The sequence below is a fragment of the Salvelinus alpinus genome, chromosome 4 (assembly GCF_045679555.1).
Source record: "Salvelinus alpinus chromosome 4, SLU_Salpinus.1, whole genome shotgun sequence".
Taxonomy (NCBI): domain Eukaryota; kingdom Metazoa; phylum Chordata; class Actinopteri; order Salmoniformes; family Salmonidae; genus Salvelinus; species Salvelinus alpinus.
Genome location: NC_092089.1, coordinates 16860465 through 16881528, shown reverse-complemented (window position 1 = coordinate 16881528; position 21064 = coordinate 16860465). Strand labels below are relative to the sequence as shown.

Sequence of the window (21064 nt, the reverse complement as noted above, 5' to 3'; positions counted from 1 at the left end):
GCAGGGGGGGGGGATTTGTTTTGAATGCAGCCTAGTATTCTTGTAATTCACCTAGCTTCCACATGGGGGAGAAATACTGTGTGTAGCGCCTTTAATCCTTAAGAGTCTATTGATGCACCCGTGTTTCTTGATAGTCTTAAACAAATCTACTTTGAAACAAAAGTATACACCTCACACACATGGTTATGGGCTTAAAATAAGAAGACACCTGTACCGTGTCAGATACAGAGTTGAAATGTATTACATTATTAGGATGCCTCTCAATATTACACTTTATATACATCACAGAAGACTGAAATATCACAGAACTGTTTGACATAGAAACACTGGATTTCCGCCTGCTTTTTTGAAATAATGTTTATTCATGATGAAATGATGAATAATCTGAATAACATTCCACCCATGAGGCCACTAGGTCATGTGACTGCAGGAAAGGGCTGTTAAATGAATGGATGTGTGGAGGTAGTTTTGTGCCAACAAAAATAAGGGGTTAAATATGTATCCAAAAAAACGTAAATATTTCCCGAGCTTTCTTATGTCTCCTGGATACGGGACAGACACTTATTCCTTCTTGTTTTGGGACTGTTTTTCCAGTTATGAATATGTTATTCAATATGTTTCTATGGGCTATAGTAGTAAAGGCTAAATTCAGTATTTTTTTATCAAATCGTTTTGTAATATTGTTTTTGGGTTACCTACAAGTCAAATAGTTAAAGGATCTATGGTATGACCATATTAAAACAATGACATATGTTAGATAATATAAGACTCTGGTAAAGGTAAAGTATAGAGGATGACAATGTTCAAACATCAAGATGTATCATGCATTACTAGGCTATTTGACTATCTTCAGTCGGCCTATTTCACTATCTTCAGTCGGCCTATTTCACTATCTTCAGCCTGCCTATTTGACTATCTCCAGCCTGCCTATTTGACTATCTCCAGCCTGCCTATTTGACTATCTCCAGCCTGCCTATTTGACTATCTCCAGCCTGCCTATTTGACTATCTCCAGCCTGCCTATTTGACTATCTCCAGCCTGCCTATTTGACTATCTCCAGCCTGCCTATTTGACTATCTTCAGTCGGCCTATTTCACTATCTTCAGCCTGCCTATTTGACTATCTGACTCTTGTATAAATATAATCTTCCTGATGTGGTTTTGGCTTCTGTTGTTCTTTGCATTCTGCTGCCAAAACAGTGGCCGGTTTACAGGACGTTCAGGAGGTTACAATGATGTTTCCAATTAAATCATAAAGGCAATTATACTAGGAGCTACATAATGACATTATAAAGGCCATTTATTATACTAGGAGCTACACGGAATAATGAAATCATAAAGGCCATTTATTATACTAGGAGCTACACGGAATAATGACATCATAAAGGCCATTTATTATACTAGGAGCTACACGGAATAATGACATCATAAAGGCCATTTATTATACTAGGGAGCTACACGGAATAATGACATCATAAAGGCTTATTTCTTTGCATGGTGAACTTTATGAACTTTAGTCTCTCTAAACTAGTGTCTCTGTAACATTGGCTGCATCTACAATGGCCCTCTATTCTGTTAAACAGTGCACTAGTATGTAAGGATTTTGGGGGCCATTTTGGCTTTGTTTTCTGTCCAGTGTGTAGCCTGATATAAATGAGCTCTGAGAGAGGTTGCTCTGCTGCGTATTCAAGAATTAAGGCTACAGATCGCGCCAGAGAAATGTAAAGGTTATTTCCAGATTTGAGCCGAAATGTGAAGCGTTTACTGTGAATACAGTGTCCTCTAACATGTAGGAACATTGCCTTTAAATTTCAATCACGTTGTCGCTGAACTTCCGCGATACGGATTGAAATAGAGCACTTATTCCTTGTAGGTCATTTGTTGTTTTAATCTAAAGGAAACAGACAATACTGTCCAAACAAAAAGGCAGTCATTGCTCATCGTGTGGAAATGAGAAAAAAATTGCTTTTATTTACCTTGGTTTCACAGTATGCAGTTACTGCTAACATGACCCACATTTTCTCCTGAACACAATACAATAGAGGCAGGATACTTGTCCACATGATTAAGCATGTATTTAATGTAGAAAAATATTACATTAACTCTTTTTCAACCAAATGAGCAGTTACTGCTTTTTTTGCTTGTTAGGGCAGAATACCCATCTGTCTTGCCTGTCTGGATCGGAGAGTACTGGGTGTTTTCTGCTTGGTAGGGCAGAATACCCATCTGTCTTGTCTGTCTGGATCGGAGAGTACTGGGTGTTTTTTGCCTGGTAGGGCAGAATACCCATCTGTCTTGCCTGTCTGGATCACAGAGTACTGGGTGTTTTCTGCTTGGTAGGGCAGAATACCCATCTGTCTTGCCTGTCTGGATCACAGAGTACTGGGTGCTTTCTGCTTGGTAGGGCAGAATACCCATCTGTCTTGCCTGTCTGGATCACAGAGTACTGGGTGCTTTCTGCTTGGTGGGGCAGAATACCCATCTGTCTTGCCTGTCTGGATCACAGAGTACTGGGTGTTTTCTGCTTGGTAGGGCAGAATACCCATCTGTCTTGCCTGTCTGGATCACAGAGTACTGGGTGTTTTCTGCTTGGTGGGGCAGAATACCCATCTGTCTTGCCTGTCTGGATCACAGAGTACTGGGTGTTTTCTGCTTGGTGGGGCAGAATACCCATCTGTCTTGCCTGTCTGGATCACAGAGTACTGGGTGTTTTCTGCTTGGTGGGGCAGAATACCCATCTGTCTTGCCTGTCTGGATCACAGAGTACTGGGTGTTTTTTTGCTTGGTAGGGCAGAATACCCATCTGTCTTGCCTGTCTGGATCACAGAGTACTGGGTGTTTTTCTGCTTGGTAGGGCAGAATACCCATCTGTCTTGCCTGTCTGGATCACAGAGTACTGGGTGTTTTTTTGCTTGGTAGGGCAGAATACCCATCTGTCTTGCCTGTCTGGATCGGAGAGTACTGGGTGTTTTCTGCTTGGTAGGGCAGAATACCCATCTGTCTTGCCTGTCTGGATCGGAGAGTACTGGGTGTTTTCTGCTTGTTAGGGCAGAATACCCATCTGTCTTGCCTGTCTGGATCACAGAGTACTGGGTGTTTTCTGCTTGGTAGGGCAGAATACCCATCTGTCTTGCCTGTCTGGATCGGAGAGTACTGGGTGTTTTTATCCTCTTTAAAGCTGAGATCTGTGATAGGAGCTATAGCACCACTGGCACCCTATTCCCTTTGTAGTACACTACTTTTTACCAGAGTGCTATTGGCCCTGGTCAAACGTAGTGCACTACATAGGGACTAGGGTGGTATTTGGGACACACACTAAGTCAAGTATTACTGAGAAGTGAAACTGTTATTTCTAACGAAGGCCAGAGCAGAGAGTGAGGAATGTGGTGGAGAATATCACAGGATCATTTAAAATGAGAACATTGAGTTTATGCTTTTAAATGCCATCTGGCCAACTGTTGATTGGTAGCCATGGATTCATTAGTTGCATGTGACAAACAAAACGTTTGTTTCGGATTACAATACAGAAGTGAAAATGATTTAATGTCTAATTGAAGACAAGTTGTAGCAGTTCCCCGATATGAGGTCGCTATCAACGCTGTGCAGCCATCATTCAGGCTACGGCCCAACTCACCACTCACTGTTTAAATAGAGATGGCTTCTAAATGTCCAAGTCTTATCCACGTGGGCACAAGCAGCAACTAGTTAGCCGCCTACCCACCGACTAACCCAACGGGCCCTGGTCAAAAGTAGCACACGTTATAGGGAATAGGGTGCCATTTGGGATGGGATCTAGCTTTGAGGGGGTGTTACAGTGAGGTAATCATTACTTAGCTGAGGATCAAAACCTGAGGTACTAGCACTATTCTGCCTGGTTCCACAACCTCATCAACCGGTCCTAGTAGACCCAGCTATTCTGCCTGGTTCCACAGCCTCATTAACCGGTCCTAGTAGACCCAGCTATTCTGCCTGGTTCCACAGCCTCATTAACCGGTCCTAGTAGACCCAGCTATTCTGCCTGGTTCTACAGCCTCATTAACCGGTCCTAGTAGACCCAGCTATTCTGCCTGGTTCCACAGCCTCATTAACCCGGTCCTAGTAGACCCAGCTGTTTTGCCTGGTTCCACAGCCTCATTAACCCGGTCCTAGTAGACCCAGCTATTCTGCCTGGTTCCAGAGCCTCATTAACCGGTCCTAGTAGACCCAGCTATTCTGCCTGGTTCCACAGCCTCATTAACCGGTCCTAGTAGACCCAGTGGGTTGTGAACACAGCCCCATTAACAGGTCCTAGGAGACCCAGTGGGTTGTGAACACAGCCTCATTAACAGGCCCTAGGAGACCCAGTGGGTTGTGAACACAGCCCCATTAACAGGCCCTAGGAGACCCAGTGGGTTGTGAACACAGCCCCATTAACAGGCCCTAGGAGACCCAGTGGGTTGTGAACACAGCCTCATTAACAGGCCCTAGGAGACCCAGTGGGTTGTGAACACAGCCCCATTAACAGGCCCTAGGAGACCCAGTGGGTTGTGAACACAGCCCCATTAACAGGCCCTAGGAGACCCAGTGGGTTGTGAACACAGCCCCATTAACAGGCCCTAGGAGACCCAGTGGGTTGTGAACACAGCCTCATTAACAGGCCCTAGGAGAACCAGTGGGTTGTGAACACAGCCTCATTAACCAGTCCTAGTAGACCCAGTGGGTTGTGAACACAGCCTCATTAACCAGTCCTAGTAGACCCAGTGGGTTGTGAACACAGCCTCATTAACAGGCCCTAGGAGACCCAGTGGGTTGTGAACACAGCCTCATTAACAGGCCCTAGGAGACCCAGTGGGTTGTGAACACAGCCTCATTAACAGGCCCTAGGAGACCCAGTGGGTTGTGAACACAGCCCCATTAACAGGCCCTAGGAGACCCAGTGGGTTGTGAACACAGCCCCATTAACAGGCCCTAGGAGACCCAGTGGGTTGTGAACACAGCCCCATTAACAGGCCCTAGGAGACCCAGTGGGTTGTGAACACAGCCTCATTAACAGGCCCTAGGAGACCCAGTGGGTTGTGAACACAGCCTCATTAACAGGCCCTAGGAGACCCAGTGGGTTGTGAACACAGCCTCATTAACAGGCCCTAGGAGACCCAGTGGGTTGTGAACACAGCCCCATTAACAGGCCCTAGGAGACCCCGTGGGTTGTGAACACAGTGTGAGAATCTCTCATCAAATGTAGGCCTGGCATTTATAAGGACAAGATTCCTCCCAGTAAACGTCAACCTGCCATGTTTTCCAGCCTCCACCGTAGTGTGCACTGAATAATACACTCATGGTTTGTATCTACTGTCAATGTCCTCCTCTCCCCTCCATTATGCAAGCATATTGATGTAGTTATCAACCTCATGATTTGCACAATAGCGTAGACCGAGGTAACTGACCCCATGACCCCACCACATAAACGATGCCTATATTTATGTGGTTATAGATCCACTACAGACCCATCCCTCAGGTAATGGTAATCTGCTGTGTTGTTGTTTGAATCCCAGATTGCCACTTTAAGCAGTAAAACGGGTATTAAAATGTGTTTATTTTGTTCTCCGTCACCACGATGCTTCAGGGATATGAGCCTTGTGTTGTATCGTCATGGTGGAAGTTAGTCAGTACCTCTGATGACTGTGGTCTTGAGGCTGAATGAACAGGTCTCCATTGTGTTAACATTGTGTCAGCATCATGAGGTCACCTCCAGGGTCGGAAACCGTAGTAGGAGTGAACCTTGTCAGTCCAGAAACTTCATAGGCTATTACACCCTGTGTGGCGGTTGTGTGTGTGTGTGTGTGTGTGTGTGTGTGTGTGTGTGTGTGTGTGTGTGTGTGTGTGTGTGTGTGTGTGTGTGTGTGTGTGTGTGTGTGTGTGTGTGTGTGTGTGTGTGTGTGTGTGTGTGTGCATAAAGCATACTGCCTGAATGAAATGAAAATATGTGGAGAATAAAATAGAAAAGACTCACTACTGTTTTACATTTCTGAGACGTTAATACACCATGAATAAACCCTACATAGACATTAATACACCCTACATAGACATTAATACACCCTACATAGACATGAATACACCCTTCACTAAACTAACACAGCCTCAGACGCATAGACATGAATAAATCCTACATAGACATGAATAAATCCTACATAGACATGAATAAACCCTACATAGACATGAATAAACCATACATAGACATTAATACACCCTACATAGACATGAATACACCCTTCACTAAACTAACACATAGCCTCAGACGCATAGACATGAATAAATCCTACATAGACATGAATTAATCCTACATAGACATGAATAAACCCTACATGGACATGAATAAATCCTACATAGACATGAATAAATCCTACATAGACATGAATAAATCCTACATAGACATGAATAAACCCTACATAGACATGAATACACCCTTCACTATAACACATAGCCTCACATGAATAAATCCTACATAGACATGAATAAACCCTACATAGACATGAATAAATCCTACATAGACATGAATTAATCCTACATAGACATGAATAAACCCTTCACTAAACTAACACATAGCCTTAGAGGCATAGACATGAATAAGCCCTACATAGACATGAATAAACACTACATAGACATGAATAAGCCCTACATAGACATGAATAAACACTACATAGACATGAATAAACCCTACATAGACATGAATAAACACTACATAGACATGAATAAGCCCTACATAGACATGAATAAACCCTACATAGACATGAATAAACCCTACATAAACATGAATAAACACTACATAGACATGAATAAACACTACATAGACATGAATAAGCCCTACATAGACATGAATAAACCCTACATAGACATGAATAAACCCTACATAAACATGAATAAACACTACATAGACATGAATAAACCCTACATAGACATGAATAAACCCTACATAAACATGAATAAACCCTACATAAACATGAATAAACACTACATAGACATGAATTTGAGATACAGATTACAGATGTAGGATCTTAATTTGAGCCAGTTATCTACAGCAGGAAAATAATACTGTGGAAACAGGAAATGTGAATTACAGTAATCCCTCGTTTATCGCGGGGGTTACGTTCCGAAAATGACCCGCGATAAGTGAAATCCGCGAAATAGAAAACTTCTTTTTTTTTTACAATTAGCAACTATTACATGTATACAAATACAGTGACTCACGTGTAGGCCGTTTCACTGCTCTTCAGACTGGGCCGCTGCATCCTGACTGCGCTCTGCAGTGTTCTCTTCTTCTGAAGCCCGCGGTGCAGGTGTGTTTGTTCGGGAGAAGAGCATAGTGATAGGCAGCTGTTGTCGCTCTTTTTTCTTCTTTGCAAAAAGATCCTTGTACACCGACATGCCACCATCGATTACGTTGGAGAACTGTAATGAACGGCTCATCAAAGGGTCCCATTCCTCAGCTACTCGCTTAAGTTCAGTGGCCATTCGCACCATGGTTGCTAAGCGACCAAGCGTTAGTCCTTCCTTCCTTCCTGGCCAACTTAATGTAAATTTGCCAAGCTGTTTTATGTACGTACACATAACTGCACGAGACGACAAAATGATAGCACAATTCGTAGCATGTTTTGATACAAGAAGCGGGAGTGAGTTTTTAGCGAATCAGAATGCAGAGCACAATGCACCAAAAAAAAATAAAAAATGCATTATGAAAATCCGCGAAATAGCGAATCCGCGATAAGTGAACCGCGAAGTGGCGAGGGATCACTGTATAATCAAATCACATTTTATTGGTCACATACACATATTTAGCAGATGTTATTGAGGGTGTAGTGAAATTATTATTATGTGGATTATAACAAATTGACATGTTTGTAAGGGTTGATACATTTTTCAAAAAGGGTCCAAAATACATTTTTCGTAAGGGTCAAGTCTGAAATTTCAAAGTGGAAATTACAAACTTTAGAAGCCTTTTTTAACCTCAAATTCACTACACATTGTAAATGTCCTGCATTTCAGGAAAGTTATCCTGCAACACTGTGATCAAATTAAGATCCTACTCTCAGACTCTAAGGGCATAGAGATAATTGAATGCTGAGTATTTGTGCTCATAGTGTCAGACACTATTTTGAAAGGCAGATATACTTAATCTGTAGGCTTGCAGACGTGGGCTCAGCTCAAATGGCACCCTACTCCCTACATAGTGCACTTTATAGGGATATGTTGCCATTTGGGACACAACGACAGTCCCCCTCTTATCCCTGTCCCGTCGGCCTGGGACACATCTGTCCCTCTATCTCTCTGCTCCTCTGTCCCTCTCTGTCCCTCTGTCTCTCTGCTCCTCTGTCTCTCTGCTCCTCTGTCCCTCTGTCTCTCTGTCCCTCTGTCTCTCTGCTCCTCTGTCCCTCTGTCTCTCTGTCCCTCTGTCTCTCTGCTCCTCTGTCTCTCTGTCCCTCTGTCTCTCTGCTCCTCTGTCCCTCTGTCTCTCTGCTCCTCTGTCTCTCTGCTCCTCTGTCCCTCTGTCTCTCTGTCCCTCTGTCTCTCTGTCCCTCTGTCTCTCTGCTCCTCTGTCCCTCTGTCTCTCTGCTCCTCTGTCTCTCTGTCCCTCTGTCTCTCTGCTCCTCTGTCTCTCTGCTCCTCTGTCTCTCTGCTCCTCTGTCCCTCTGTCTCTCTGTCCCTCTGTCTCTCTGTCCCTCTGTCTCTCTGTCCCTCTGTCTCTCTGCTCCTCTGTCTCTCTGCTCCTCTGCTCCTCTGTCCCTCTGTCTCTCTGTCTCTCTGTCCCTCTGATCCTCTGTCCCTCTGATCCTCTGATCCTCTGTCTCTCTGCTCCTCTGTCTCTCTGCTCCTCTGTCTCTCTGTCTCTCTGCTCCTCTGTCCCTCTGCTCCTCTGTCTCTCTGCTCCTCTGTCTCTCTGTCTCTCTGCTCCTCTGTCCCTCTGTCTCTCTGTCCCTCTGTCTCTCTGCTCCTCTGTCTCTCTGCTCCTCTGTCTCTCTGTCTCGCTGTCTCTCTGTCCCTCTGCTCCTCTGTCTCTCTGTCCCTCTGCTCCTCTGTCTCTCTGTCCCTCTGCTCCTCTGTCTCTCTGTACCTCTGCTCCTCTGTCTCTCTGTGTCGCTGTCCCTCTGCTCCTCTGTCTCGCTGTCTCTCTGTCCCTCTGCTCCTCTGTCTCTCTGTCCCTCTGCTCCTCTGTCTCTCTGTCCCTCTGCTCCTCTGTCTCTCTGTCCCTCTGCTCCTCTGTCTCTCTGTCTCGCTGTCCCTCTGCTCCTCTGTCTCTCTGTCTCGCTGTCTCCCTGTCCCTCTGCTCCTCTGTCTCTCTGTCCCTCTGCTCCTCTGTCTCTCTGCTCCTCCATAGTAATGACATGTCCTTCCAGACAGGACTGACTTCTTCTCCACAGTAATGCATGTTTTCTTTTTCCTCCTTCTTCAGGGGAAATGGTAATCGCCCCTCCCACATCGGCTCAGCTGAGATACGGTAAGAGAGGAAGAAAACCCAAGAGAGAGATGTCTTTAAAAAGAGTGAGATGTCTTTGAAAAGAGAGCGATGTCTTTGAAAAGAGAGAGATGTCTTTGAAAAGAGAGATACATACATGAAACAGTGGAGAACACAGGAGGATTCATATATGAAACAGTGGAGAACGCTGGAGGATTCATATATGAAACAGTGGAGAACGCTGGAGGATTCATATATGAAACAGTGGAGAACGCAGGAGGATTCATATATGAAACAGTGGAGAACGCTGGAGGATACGCATATGAAACAGTGGAGAACGCTGGAGGATTCATATATGAAACAGTGGAGAACGCTGGAGGATTCATATATGAAACAGTGGAGAACGCTGGAGGATTCATATATGAAACAGTGGAGAACGCTGGAGGATTCATATATGAAACAGTGGAGAACGCAGGAGGATTCATATATGAAACAGTGGTGTCTCATCACTTGTAAATGTTTTTCCCCCAGATTTGTTTCCTCCCTGTCACTGTGCTCACAGACACATTCCCAGCCCACATATTCTACCAGGGCTGAACTGATGACTATCATGCAGTATAGCCGGGTTGATGACTAGAGTGGAAAAGAATTCCACATTGATGGCCAATAGGGGTTAGAATGAGTTCATTCGGGTTCAAGACAGATTCCTTTGCTTTTGATTAGTTGAATCAGACGTGTTTTGCAACACCTCCCTATTTTGGTCTCGTACCAGAGAACATTTGTCCAGAAGTAGGACGGACTACCGCGGGCTGAGTTATGTAGAACTCACTCTTCTCCCCGTTTGTAACTGCCAACATGTTCATCCAGGTTCACTGTGTCTCATCACTTCTTCAGGTTTCCAGTACATGTGTGGGATGTTAAATGGGATGTTGTGTGTGTTCTTTCTTTTGGCAGTTCTTCTACACAACGCCATTCCTTTTGTAGGATTTGGTTTTCTGGACAATGCCATCATGATTGTAGCTGTAAGTTACACCACTTTATCAAATTATACAGTAATATGCTGTAGACCTCTATCCATACTAGTATTACAGTAATACTAGATAGAGTCTACAGTAATATGTGGTAGATCTCTATCCATACTAGTATTACAGTAATATTAGATATATTCTGCAGTAATATGCTGTAGCCCTCTATCCATACTAGTATTACAGTAATATTATATATATATTATACAGTAATATGCTGTAGCCCTCTATCCATACTAGTATTACAGTAATATTTGGATAGATTCTACAGTAATATGTGGTAGACCTCTATCCATACTAGTATTACAGTAATACTAGATAGAGTCTACAGTAATATGCTGTAGCCCTCTATCCATACTAGTATTACAGTAATATTTGGATAGATTCTACAGTAATATGTGGTAGATCTCTATCCATACTAGTATTACAGTAATATTATATATATATTATACAGTAATATGCTGTAGCCCTCTATCCATACTAGTATTACAGTAATATTTGGATAGATTCTACAGTAATATGTGGTAGACCTCTATCCATACTAGTATTACAGTAATACTAGATAGAGTCTACAGTAATATGCTGTAGCCCTCTATCCATACTAGTATTACAGTAATATTTGGATAGGTTCTACAGTAATATGTGGTAGATCTCTATCCATACTAGTATTACAGTAATGCTAGATATATTCTACAGTAATATGCTGTAGCCCTCTATCCATACTAGTATTACAGTAATATTTGGATAGGTTCTACAGTAATATGTGTTAGATCTCTATCCATACTAGTATTACAGTAATATTTGGATAGATTCTACAGTAATATGTGGTAGATCTCTATCCATACTAGTATTACAGTAATACTAGATAGATTCTACAGTAATATGTGGTAGATCTCTATCCATACTAGTATTACAGTAATACTAGATAGATTCTACAGTAATATGCTGTAGCCCTCTATCCATACTAGTATTACAGTAATACTAGATAGATTCTACAGTAATATGCTGTAGCCCTCTATCCATACTAGTATTACAGTAATACTAGATAGATTCTACAGTAATATGTGGTAGACCTCTATCCATACTAGTATTACAGTAATACTAGATAGAATCTACAGTATAATGTGGTAGATCTCTACCCATACTAGTATTACAGTAATACTAGATATATTATACAGTAATATGTAGTAGACCTCTATCCATACTAGTATTACAGTAATACTAGATAGATTCTACAGTAATATGTTGTAGATCTCTACCCATACTAGTATTACAGTAATATTTGGATAGATTCTACAGTAATATGTTGTAGATCTCTACCCATACTAGTATTACAGTAATACTAGATATATTATACAGTAATATGCTGTAGATCTCTACCCATACTAGTATTACAGTAATACTAGATAGATTCTACAGTAATATGTGGTAGAGATCTGTTTCATGAACATTGAAGTGAGAATCTGGAATCTGTCATTTACTGTAACTAGAGAGTTGGTCAATTCTATTTTAGCTTTTCAAAACATTTACATTATTTTTTTGTCACTTAGCAGACTCTTTTATCCATATCTAACTCACTTAACCTCATTCAAAGACTGTCATTCTGAGGGACACAAATGACTCATTGAAGTTGAATACAAAAGCTTAGCTTTCAGCGGTGCTTTTTCATTACAGCATGAAACACATACTATATCAACATATATCACGTGTTGGGTCTTCCCACATGGCCTTAACAAATAACAACAGAGAATCGATGATGGTGTTTGTGTGTTTTTGTTTTTCAGGGCACGCAGATTGAGTTGTCCATAGGTGTGATCCTTGGGATTTCAACCATGGCAGGTATGTCGAAACCAGAAATACTCTGTGAGTCCCTAATGGGATCATATTCCCTGTGTAGTTCACTATATGGGGAATAGGGTGCCATTTGGTCCCTATGTAGTTCACTATATGGGGAATAGGGTGCCATTTGGTCCCTGTGTAGTTCACTATATGGGGAATAGGGTGCCATTTGGTCCCTGTGTAGTTCACTATATGGGGAATAGGGTGCCATTTGGTCCCTGTGTAGTTCACTATATGGGGAATAGGGTGCCATTTGATCCCTGTGTAGTTCACTATATGGGGAATAGGGTGCCATTTGGTCCCTGTGTAGTTCACTATATGGGGAATAGGGTGCCATTTGGTCCCTGTGTAGTTCACTATATGAGGAATAGGGTGCCATTTGGTCCCTGTGTAGTTCACTATATGGGGAATAGGGTGCCATTTGGTCCCTGTGTAGTTCACTATATGGGGAATAGGGTGCCATTTGGTCCCTGTGTAGTTCACTATATGAGGAATAGGGTGCCATTTGGTCCCTGTGTAGTTCACTATATGGGGAATAGGGTGCCATTTGGTCCCTGTGTAGTTCACTATATGGGGAATAGGGTGCCATTTGGTCCCTGTGTAGTTCACTATATGAGGAATAGGGTGCCATTTGATCCCTGTGTAGTTCACTATATGAGGAATAGGGTGCCATTTGGTCCCTGTGTAGTTCACTATATGAGGAATAGGGTGCCATTTGGTCCCTGTGTAGTTCACTATATGGGGAATAGGGTGCCATTTGGTCCCTGTGTAGTTCACTATATGGGGAATAGGGTGCCATTTGGGATGCAGTCTATATGCTTTGAAATGTTTTTTTGTATATTTACAGTGCCTAGTGAAAGTCTACACGCCCCTTGCACAGTTTTAAGATAACATTTCAAAAGGGATTACATTTCAAAAGGGATTATATTAAAAAAGGGATTATATTTAAAAAGGGATTACATTTAAAAAGGGATTACATTTAAAAAGGGATTACACTTATAAGGGGATTACATTTAAAAGGGGATTACATTTGATTTTTTCCCCCTCCAGGTCTACACAACCTACTCCATATTTTCAAAGTTTAAAAAGTTACGGAAAATGTTCCAAATTAGTTAAATAAAAAAATTACACACATCTGATGTCCCAGGTATAAATCAGTCCCTGATTACAGGGGAACAATGACTGGTGTCCCAGGTCTAAATCAGTTCCTAATTAGAGGGGAACAATGACTGGTGTCCCAGGTCTAAATCAGTCCCTGATTACAGGGGAACAATGACTGGTGTCCCAGGACTAAATCAGTTCCTGATTACAGGGGAACAATGACTGGTGTCCCAGGTCTAAATCAGTCCCTGATTACAGGGGAACAATGACTGGTGTCCCAGGACTAAATCAGTTCCTAATTAGAGGGGAACAATGACTGGTGTCCCAGGTCTAAATCAGGCCCTGATTAGAGGGCAACAATGAAAACATGCAGTGGAACTGACTTGGAGGACCAGAGTTGAGTTTGAGGGATATAGGGAGTAGGGAGCCATTTGAGACATTCTCTCAGTTTGTCCCCTGGTCTGGCTTACTGTCAGACACTGAAGAGAGGGACAGATAGTGGATGATGAGTTGTCCCCTGGTCTGGCTAACTGTCAGACACTGAAGAGAGGGACAGATAGTGGATGATGAGTTGTCCCCTGGTCTGGCTAACTGTCAGACACTGAAGAGAGGGACAGATAGTGGATGATGAGTTGTCCCCTGGTCTGGCTAACTGTCAGACACTGAAGAGAGGGACAGATGGCTGATGATGAGTTGTCCCCTGGTCTGGCTAACTGTCAGAAACTGAAGAGAGGGACAGATAGTGGATGATGAGTTGTCCCCTGGTCTGGCTAACTGTCAGACACTGAAGAGAGGGACAGATGGCTGATGATGAGTTGTCCCCTGGTCTGGCTAACTGCCAGACACTGAAGAGAGGGACAGATAGCTGATGATGAGTTGTCCCCTGGTCTGGCTAACTGTCAGACACTGAAGAGAGGGACAGATGGCTGATGATGAGTTGTCCCCTGGTCTGGCTAACTGTCAGACACTGAAGAGAGGGACAGATAGTGGATGATGAGTTGTCCCCTGGTCTGGCTAACTGTCAGACACTGAAGAGAGGGACAGATAGTGGATGATGAGTTGTCCCCTGGTCTGGCTAACTGTCAGACACTGAAGAGAGGGACAGATAGTGGATGATGAGTTGTCCCCTGGTCTGGCTAACTGTCAGACACTGAAGAGAGGGACAGATAGTGGATGATGAGTTGTCCCCTGGTCTGGCTAACTGTCAGACACTGAAGAGAGGGACAGATAGTGGATGATGAGTTGTCCCCTGGTCTGGCTAACTGTCAGACACTGAAGAGAGGGACAGATAGTGGATGATGAGTTGTCCCCTGGTCTGGCTAACTGTCAGACACTGAAGAGAGGGACAGATAGTGGATGATGAGTTGTCCCCTGGTCTGGCTAACTGTCAGACACTGAAGAGAGGGACAGATAGTGGATGATGAGTTGTCCCCTGGTCTGGCTAACTGTCAGACACTGAAGAGAGGGACAGATAGCTGATGATGAGTTGTCCCCTGGTCTGGCTAACTGTCAGACACTGAAGAGAGGGACAGATGGCTGATGATGAGTTGTCCCCTGGTCTGGCTAACTGTCAGACACTGAAGAGAGGGACAGATAGTGGATGATGAGTTGTCCCCTGGTCTGGCTAACTGTCAGACACTGAAGAGAGGGACAGATAGTGGATGATGAGTTGTCCCCTGGTCTGGCTAACTGTCAGACACTGAAGAGAGTGACAGATAGTGGATGATGAGTTGTCCCCTGGTCTGGCTAACTGTCAGACACTGAAGAGAGGGACAGATAGTGGATGATGAGTTGTCCCCTGGTCTGGCTAACTGTCAGACACTGAAGAGAGGGACAGATAGTGGATGATGAGTTGTCCCCTGGTCTGGCTAACTGTCAGACACTGAAGAGAGGGACAGATGGCTGATGATGAGTTGTCCCCTGGTCTGGCTAACTGTCAGACACTGAAGAGAGGGACAGATGGCTGATGATGAGTTGTCCCCTGGTCTGGCTAACTGTCAGACACTGAAGAGAGGGACAGATAGTGGATGATGAGTTGTCCCCTGGTCTGGCTAACTGTCAGACACTGAAGAGAGGGACAGATAGCTGATGATGAGTTGTCCCCTGGTCTGGCTAACTGTCAGACACTGAAGAGAGGGACAGATGGCTGATGATGAGTTGTCCCCTGGTCTGGCTAACTGTCAGACACTGAAGAGAGGGACAGATAGTGGATGATGAGTTGTCCCCTGGTCTGGCTAACTGTCAGACACTGAAGAGAGGGACAGATAGCTGATGATGAGTTGTCCCCTGGTCTGGCTAACTGTCAGACACTGAAGAGAGGGACAGATAGTGGATGATGAGTTGTCCCCTGGTCTGGCTAACTGTCAGACACTGAAGAGAGGGACAGATAGTGGATGATGAGTTGTCCCCTGGTCTGGCTAACTGTCAGACACTGAAGAGAGGGACAGATAGTGGATGATGAGTTGTCCCCTGGTCTGGCTAACTGTCAGACACTGAAGAGAGGGACAGATGGCTGATGATGAGTTGTCCCCTGGTCTGGCTAACTGTCAGACACTGAAGAGAGGGACAGATGGCTGATGATGAGTTGTCCCCTGGTCTGGCTAACTGTCAGACACTGAAGAGAGGGACAGATAGTGGATGATGAGTTGTCCCCTGGTCTGGCTAACTGCCAGACACTGAAGAGAGGGACAGATAGCTGATGATGAGTTGTCCCCTGGTCTGGCTAACTGTCAGACACTGAAGAGAGGGACAGATAGTGGATGATGAGTTGTCCCCTGGTCTGGCTAACTGTCAGACACTGAAGAGAGGGACAGATAGTGGATGATGAGTTGTCCCCTGGTCTGGCTAACTGTCAGACACTGAAGAGAGGGACAGATAGTGGATGATGAGTTGTCCCCTGGTCTGGCTAACTGTCAGACACTGAAGAGAGGGACAGATAGTGGATGATGAGTTGTCCCCTGGTCTGGCTAACTGTCAGACACTGAAGAGAGGGACAGATAGCTGATGATGAGTTGTCCCCTGGTCTGGCTAACTGTCAGACACTGAAGAGAGGGACAGATAGTGGATGATGAGTTGTCCCCTGGTCTGGCTAACTGTCAGACACTGAAGAGAGGGACAGATGGCTGATGATGAGTTGTCCCCTGGTCTGGCTAACTGTCAGACACTGAAGAGAGGGACAGATAGTGGATGATGAGTTGTCCCCTGGTCTGGCTAACTGTCAGACACTGAAGAGAGGGACAGATAGTGGATGATGAGTTGTCCCCTGGTCTGGCTAACTGTCAGACACTGAAGAGAGGGACAGATAGTGGATGATGAGTTGTCCCCTGGTCTGGCTAACTGTCAGACACTGAAGAGAGGGACAGATAGTGGATGATGAGTTGTCCCCTGGTCTGGCTAACTGTCAGACACTGAAGAGAGGGACAGATAGTGGATGATGAGTTGTCCCCTGGTCTGGCTAACTGTCAGACACTGAAGAGAGGGACAGATAGTGGATGATGAGTTGTCCCCTGGTCTGGCTAACTGTCAGACACTGAAGAGAGGGACAGATAGCTGATGATGAGTTGTCCCCTGGTCTGGCTAACTGTCAGACACTGAAGAGAGGGACAGATGGCTGATGATGAGTTGTCCCCTGGTCTGGCTAACTGTCAGACACTGAAGAGAGGGACAGATAGTGGATGATGAGTTGTCCCCTGGTCTGGCTAACTGTCAGACACTGAAGAGAGGGACAGATAGTGGATGATGAGTTGTCCCCTGGTCTGGCTAACTGTCAGACACTGAAGAGAGGGACAGATAGTGGATGATGAGTTGTCCCCTGGTCTGGCTAACTGTCAGACACTGAAGAGAGGGACAGATAGTGGATGATGAGTTGTCCCCTGGTCTGGCTAACTGTCAGACACTGAAGAGAGGGACAGATAGCTGATGATGAGTTGTCCCCTGGTCTGGCTAACTGTCAGAAACTGAAGAGAGGGACAGATAGTGGATGATGAGTTGTCCCCTGGTCTGGCTAACTGTCAGACACTGAAGAGAGGGACAGATAGTGGATGATGAGTTGTCCCCTGGTCTGGCTAACTGTCAGACACTGAAGAGAGGGACAGATAGCTGATGATGAGTTGTCCCCTGGTCTGGCTAACTGTCAGACACTGAAGAGAGGGACAGATGGCTGATGATGAGTTGTCCCCTGGTCTGGCTAACTGTCAGACACTGAAGAGAGGGACAGATAGCTGATGATGAGTTGTCCCCTGGTCTGGCTAACTGTCAGACACTGAAGAGAGGGACAGATAGCTGATGATGAGTTGTCCCCTGGTCTGGCTAACTGTCAGACACTGAAGAGAGGGACAGATAGCTGATGATGAGTTGTCCCCTGGTCTGGCTAACTGTCAGACACTGAAGAGAGGGACAGATAGTGGATGATGAGTTGGTCTGGCTAACTGTCAGACACTGAAGAGAGGGACAGATAGTGGATGATGAGTTGTCCCCTGGTCTGGCTAACTGTCAGACACTGAAGAGAGGGACAGATAGCTGATGATGAGTTGTCCCCTGGTCTGGCTAACTGTCAGACACTGAAGAGAGGGACAGATAGTGGATGATGAGTTGTCCCCTGGTCTGGCTAACTGTCAGACACTGAAGAGAGGGACAGATGGCTGATGATGAGTTGTCCCCTGGTCTGGCTAACTGTCAGACACTGAAGAGAGGGACAGATAGTGGATGATGAGTTGTCCCCTGGTCTGGCTAACTGTCAGACACTGAAGAGAGGGACAGATGGCTGATGATGAGTTGTCCCCTGGTCTGGCTAACTGTCAGACACTGAAGAGAGGGACAGATAGTGGATGATGAGTTGTCCCCTGGTCTGGCTAACTGTCAGACACTGAAGAGAGGGACAGATGGCTGATGATGAGTTGTCCCCTGGTCTGGCTAACTGTCAGACACTGAAGAGAGGGACAGATAGCTGATGATGAGTTGTCCCCTGGTCTGGCTAACTGTCAGAAACTGAAGAGAGGGACAGATAGTGGATGATGAGTTGTCCCCTGGTCTGGCTAACTGTCAGACACTGAAGAGAGGGACAGATAGCTGATGATGAGTTGTCCCCTGGTCTGGCTAACTGTCAGACACTGAAGAGAGGGACAGATAGTGGATGATGAGTTGTCCCCTGGTCTGGCTAACTGTCAGACACTGAAGAGAGGGACAGATAGTGGATGATGAGTTGTCCCCTGGTCTGGCTAACTGTCAGACACTGAAGAGAGGGACAGATAGCTGATGATGAGTTGTCCCCTGGTCTGGCTAACTGTCAGACACTGAAGAGAGGGACAGATAGTGGATGATGAGTTGTCCCCTGGTCTGGCTAACTGTCAGACACTGAAGAGAGGGACAGATAGTGGATGATGAGTTGTCCCCTGGTCTGGCTAACTGTCAGACACTGAAGAGAGGGACAGATGGCTGATGATGAGTTGTCCCCTGGTCTGGCTAACTGTCAGACACTGAAGAGAGGGACAGATAGTGGATGATGAGTTGTCCCCTGGTCTGGCTAACTGCCAGACACTGAAGAGAGGGACAGATAGCTGATGATGAGTTGTCCCCTGGTCTGGCTAACTGTCAGACACTGAAGAGAGGGACAGATAGCTGATGATGAGTTGTCCCCTGGTCTGGCTAACTGTCAGACACTGAAGAGAGGGACAGATAGTGGATGATGAGTTGTCCCCTGGTCTGGCTAACTGTCAGACACTGAAGAGAGGGACAGATAGCTGATGATGAGTTGTCCCCTGGTCTGGCTAACTGCCAGACACTGAAGAGAGGGACAGATAGCTGATGATGAGTTGTCCCCTGGTCTGGCTAACTGTCAGACACTGAAGAGAGGGACAGATAGTGGATGATGAGTTGTCCCCTGGTCTGGCTAGCTGTCAGACACTGAAGAGAGGGACAGATAGCTGATGATGAGTTGTCCCCTGGTCTGGCTAACTGTCAGACACTGAAGAGAGGGACAGATGGCTGATGATGAGTTGTCCCCTGGTCTGGCTAACTGTCAGACACTGAAGAGAGGGACAGATGGCTGATGATGAGTTGTCCCCTGGTCTGGCTAACTGTCAGACACTGAAGAGAGGGACAGATAGTGGATGATGAGTTGTCCCCTGGTCTGGCTAACTGTCAGACACTGAAGAGAGGGACAGATAGCTGATGATGAGTTGTCCCCTGGTCTGGCTAACTGCCAGACACTGAAGAGAGGGACAGATAGTGGATGATGAGTTGTCCCCTGGTCTGGCTAGCTGCCAGACACTGAAGAGAGGGACAGATAGTGGATGATGAGTTGTCCCCTGGTCTGGCTAACTGCCAGACACTGAAGAGAGGGACAGATAGCTGATGATGAGTTGTCCCCTGGTCTGGCTAACTGTCAGACACTGAAGAGAGGGACAGATGGCTGATGATGAGTTGTCCCCTGGTCTGGCTAACTGCCAGACACTGAAGAGAGGGACAGATAGTGGATGATGAGTTGTCCCCTGGTCTGGCTAACTGCCAGACACTGAAGAGAGGGACAGATGGCTGATGATGAGTTGTCCCCTGGTCTGGCTAACTGCCAGACACTGAAGAGAGGGACAGATAGTGGATGATGAGTTGTCCCCTGGTCTGGCTAACTGTCAGACACTGAAGAGAGGGACAGATAGTGGATGATGAGTTGTCCCCTGGTCTGGCTAACTGTCAGAAACTGAAGAGAGGGACAGATGGCTGATGATGAGTTGTCCCCTGGTCTGGCTAACTGTCAGACACTGAAGAGAGGGACAGATGGCTGATGATGAGTTGTCCCCTGGTCTGGCTAACTGTCAGACACTGAAGAGAGGGACAGATGGCTGATGATGAGTTGTCCCCTGGTCTGGCTAACTGCCAGACACTGAAGAGAGGGACAGATAGCTGATGATGAGTTGTCCCCTGGTCTGGCTAACTGCCAGACACTGAAGAGAGGGACAGATAGCTGATGATGAGTTGTCCCCTGGTCTGGCTAACTGTCAGACACTGAAGAGAGGGACAGATAGTGGATGATGAGTTGTCCCCTGGTCTGGCTAACTGTCAGACACTGAAGAGAGGGACAGATAGTGGATGATGAGTTGTCCCCTGGTCTGGCTAACTGTCAGACACTGAAGAGAGGGACAGATAGTGGATGATGAGTTGTCCCCTGGTCTGGCTAACTGCCAGACACTGAAGAGAGGGACAGATGGCTGATGATGAGTTGTCCCCTGGTCTGGCTAACTGTCAGACACTGAAGAGAGGGACAGATAGCTGATGATGAGTTGTCCCCTGGTCTGGCTAACTGTCAGAAACTGAAGAGAGGGACAGATAGCTGATGATGAGTTGTCCCCTGGTCTGGCTAACTGTCAGACACTGAAGAGAGGGACAGATAGCTGATGATGAGTTGTCCCCTGGTCTGGCTAACTGCCAGACACTGAAGAGAGGGACAGATAGTGGATGATGAGTTGTCCCCTGGTCTGGCTAACTGTCAGACACTGAAGAGAGGGACAGATAGTGGATGATGAGTTGTCCCCTGGTCTGGCTAACTGTCAGACACTGAAGAGAGGGACAGATGGCTGATGATGAGTTGTCCCCTGGTCTGGCTAACTGTCAGACACTGAAGAGAGGGACAGATGGCTGATGATGAGTTGTCCCCTGGTCTGGCTAACTGTCAGACACTG

The 21064-nt window shown here is 45.6% G+C and overlaps 1 protein-coding gene across 1 annotated transcript in view; it reads left to right on the top strand.

The window, feature by feature from the left end:
* The window catches only part of LOC139572899 (transmembrane protein 65-like), an 87320-nt gene that overhangs the window by 28824 nt on the left and 37432 nt on the right, over positions 1–21064 (top strand). The window contains exons 3-5 of the mRNA XM_071395745.1: positions 9424–9468; positions 10381–10448; positions 12236–12290. Coding sequence (XP_071251846.1) covers positions 9424–9468; positions 10381–10448; positions 12236–12290 — 168 coding nt within the window. The remainder of the gene's footprint in view (positions 1–9423; positions 9469–10380; positions 10449–12235; positions 12291–21064) is intronic.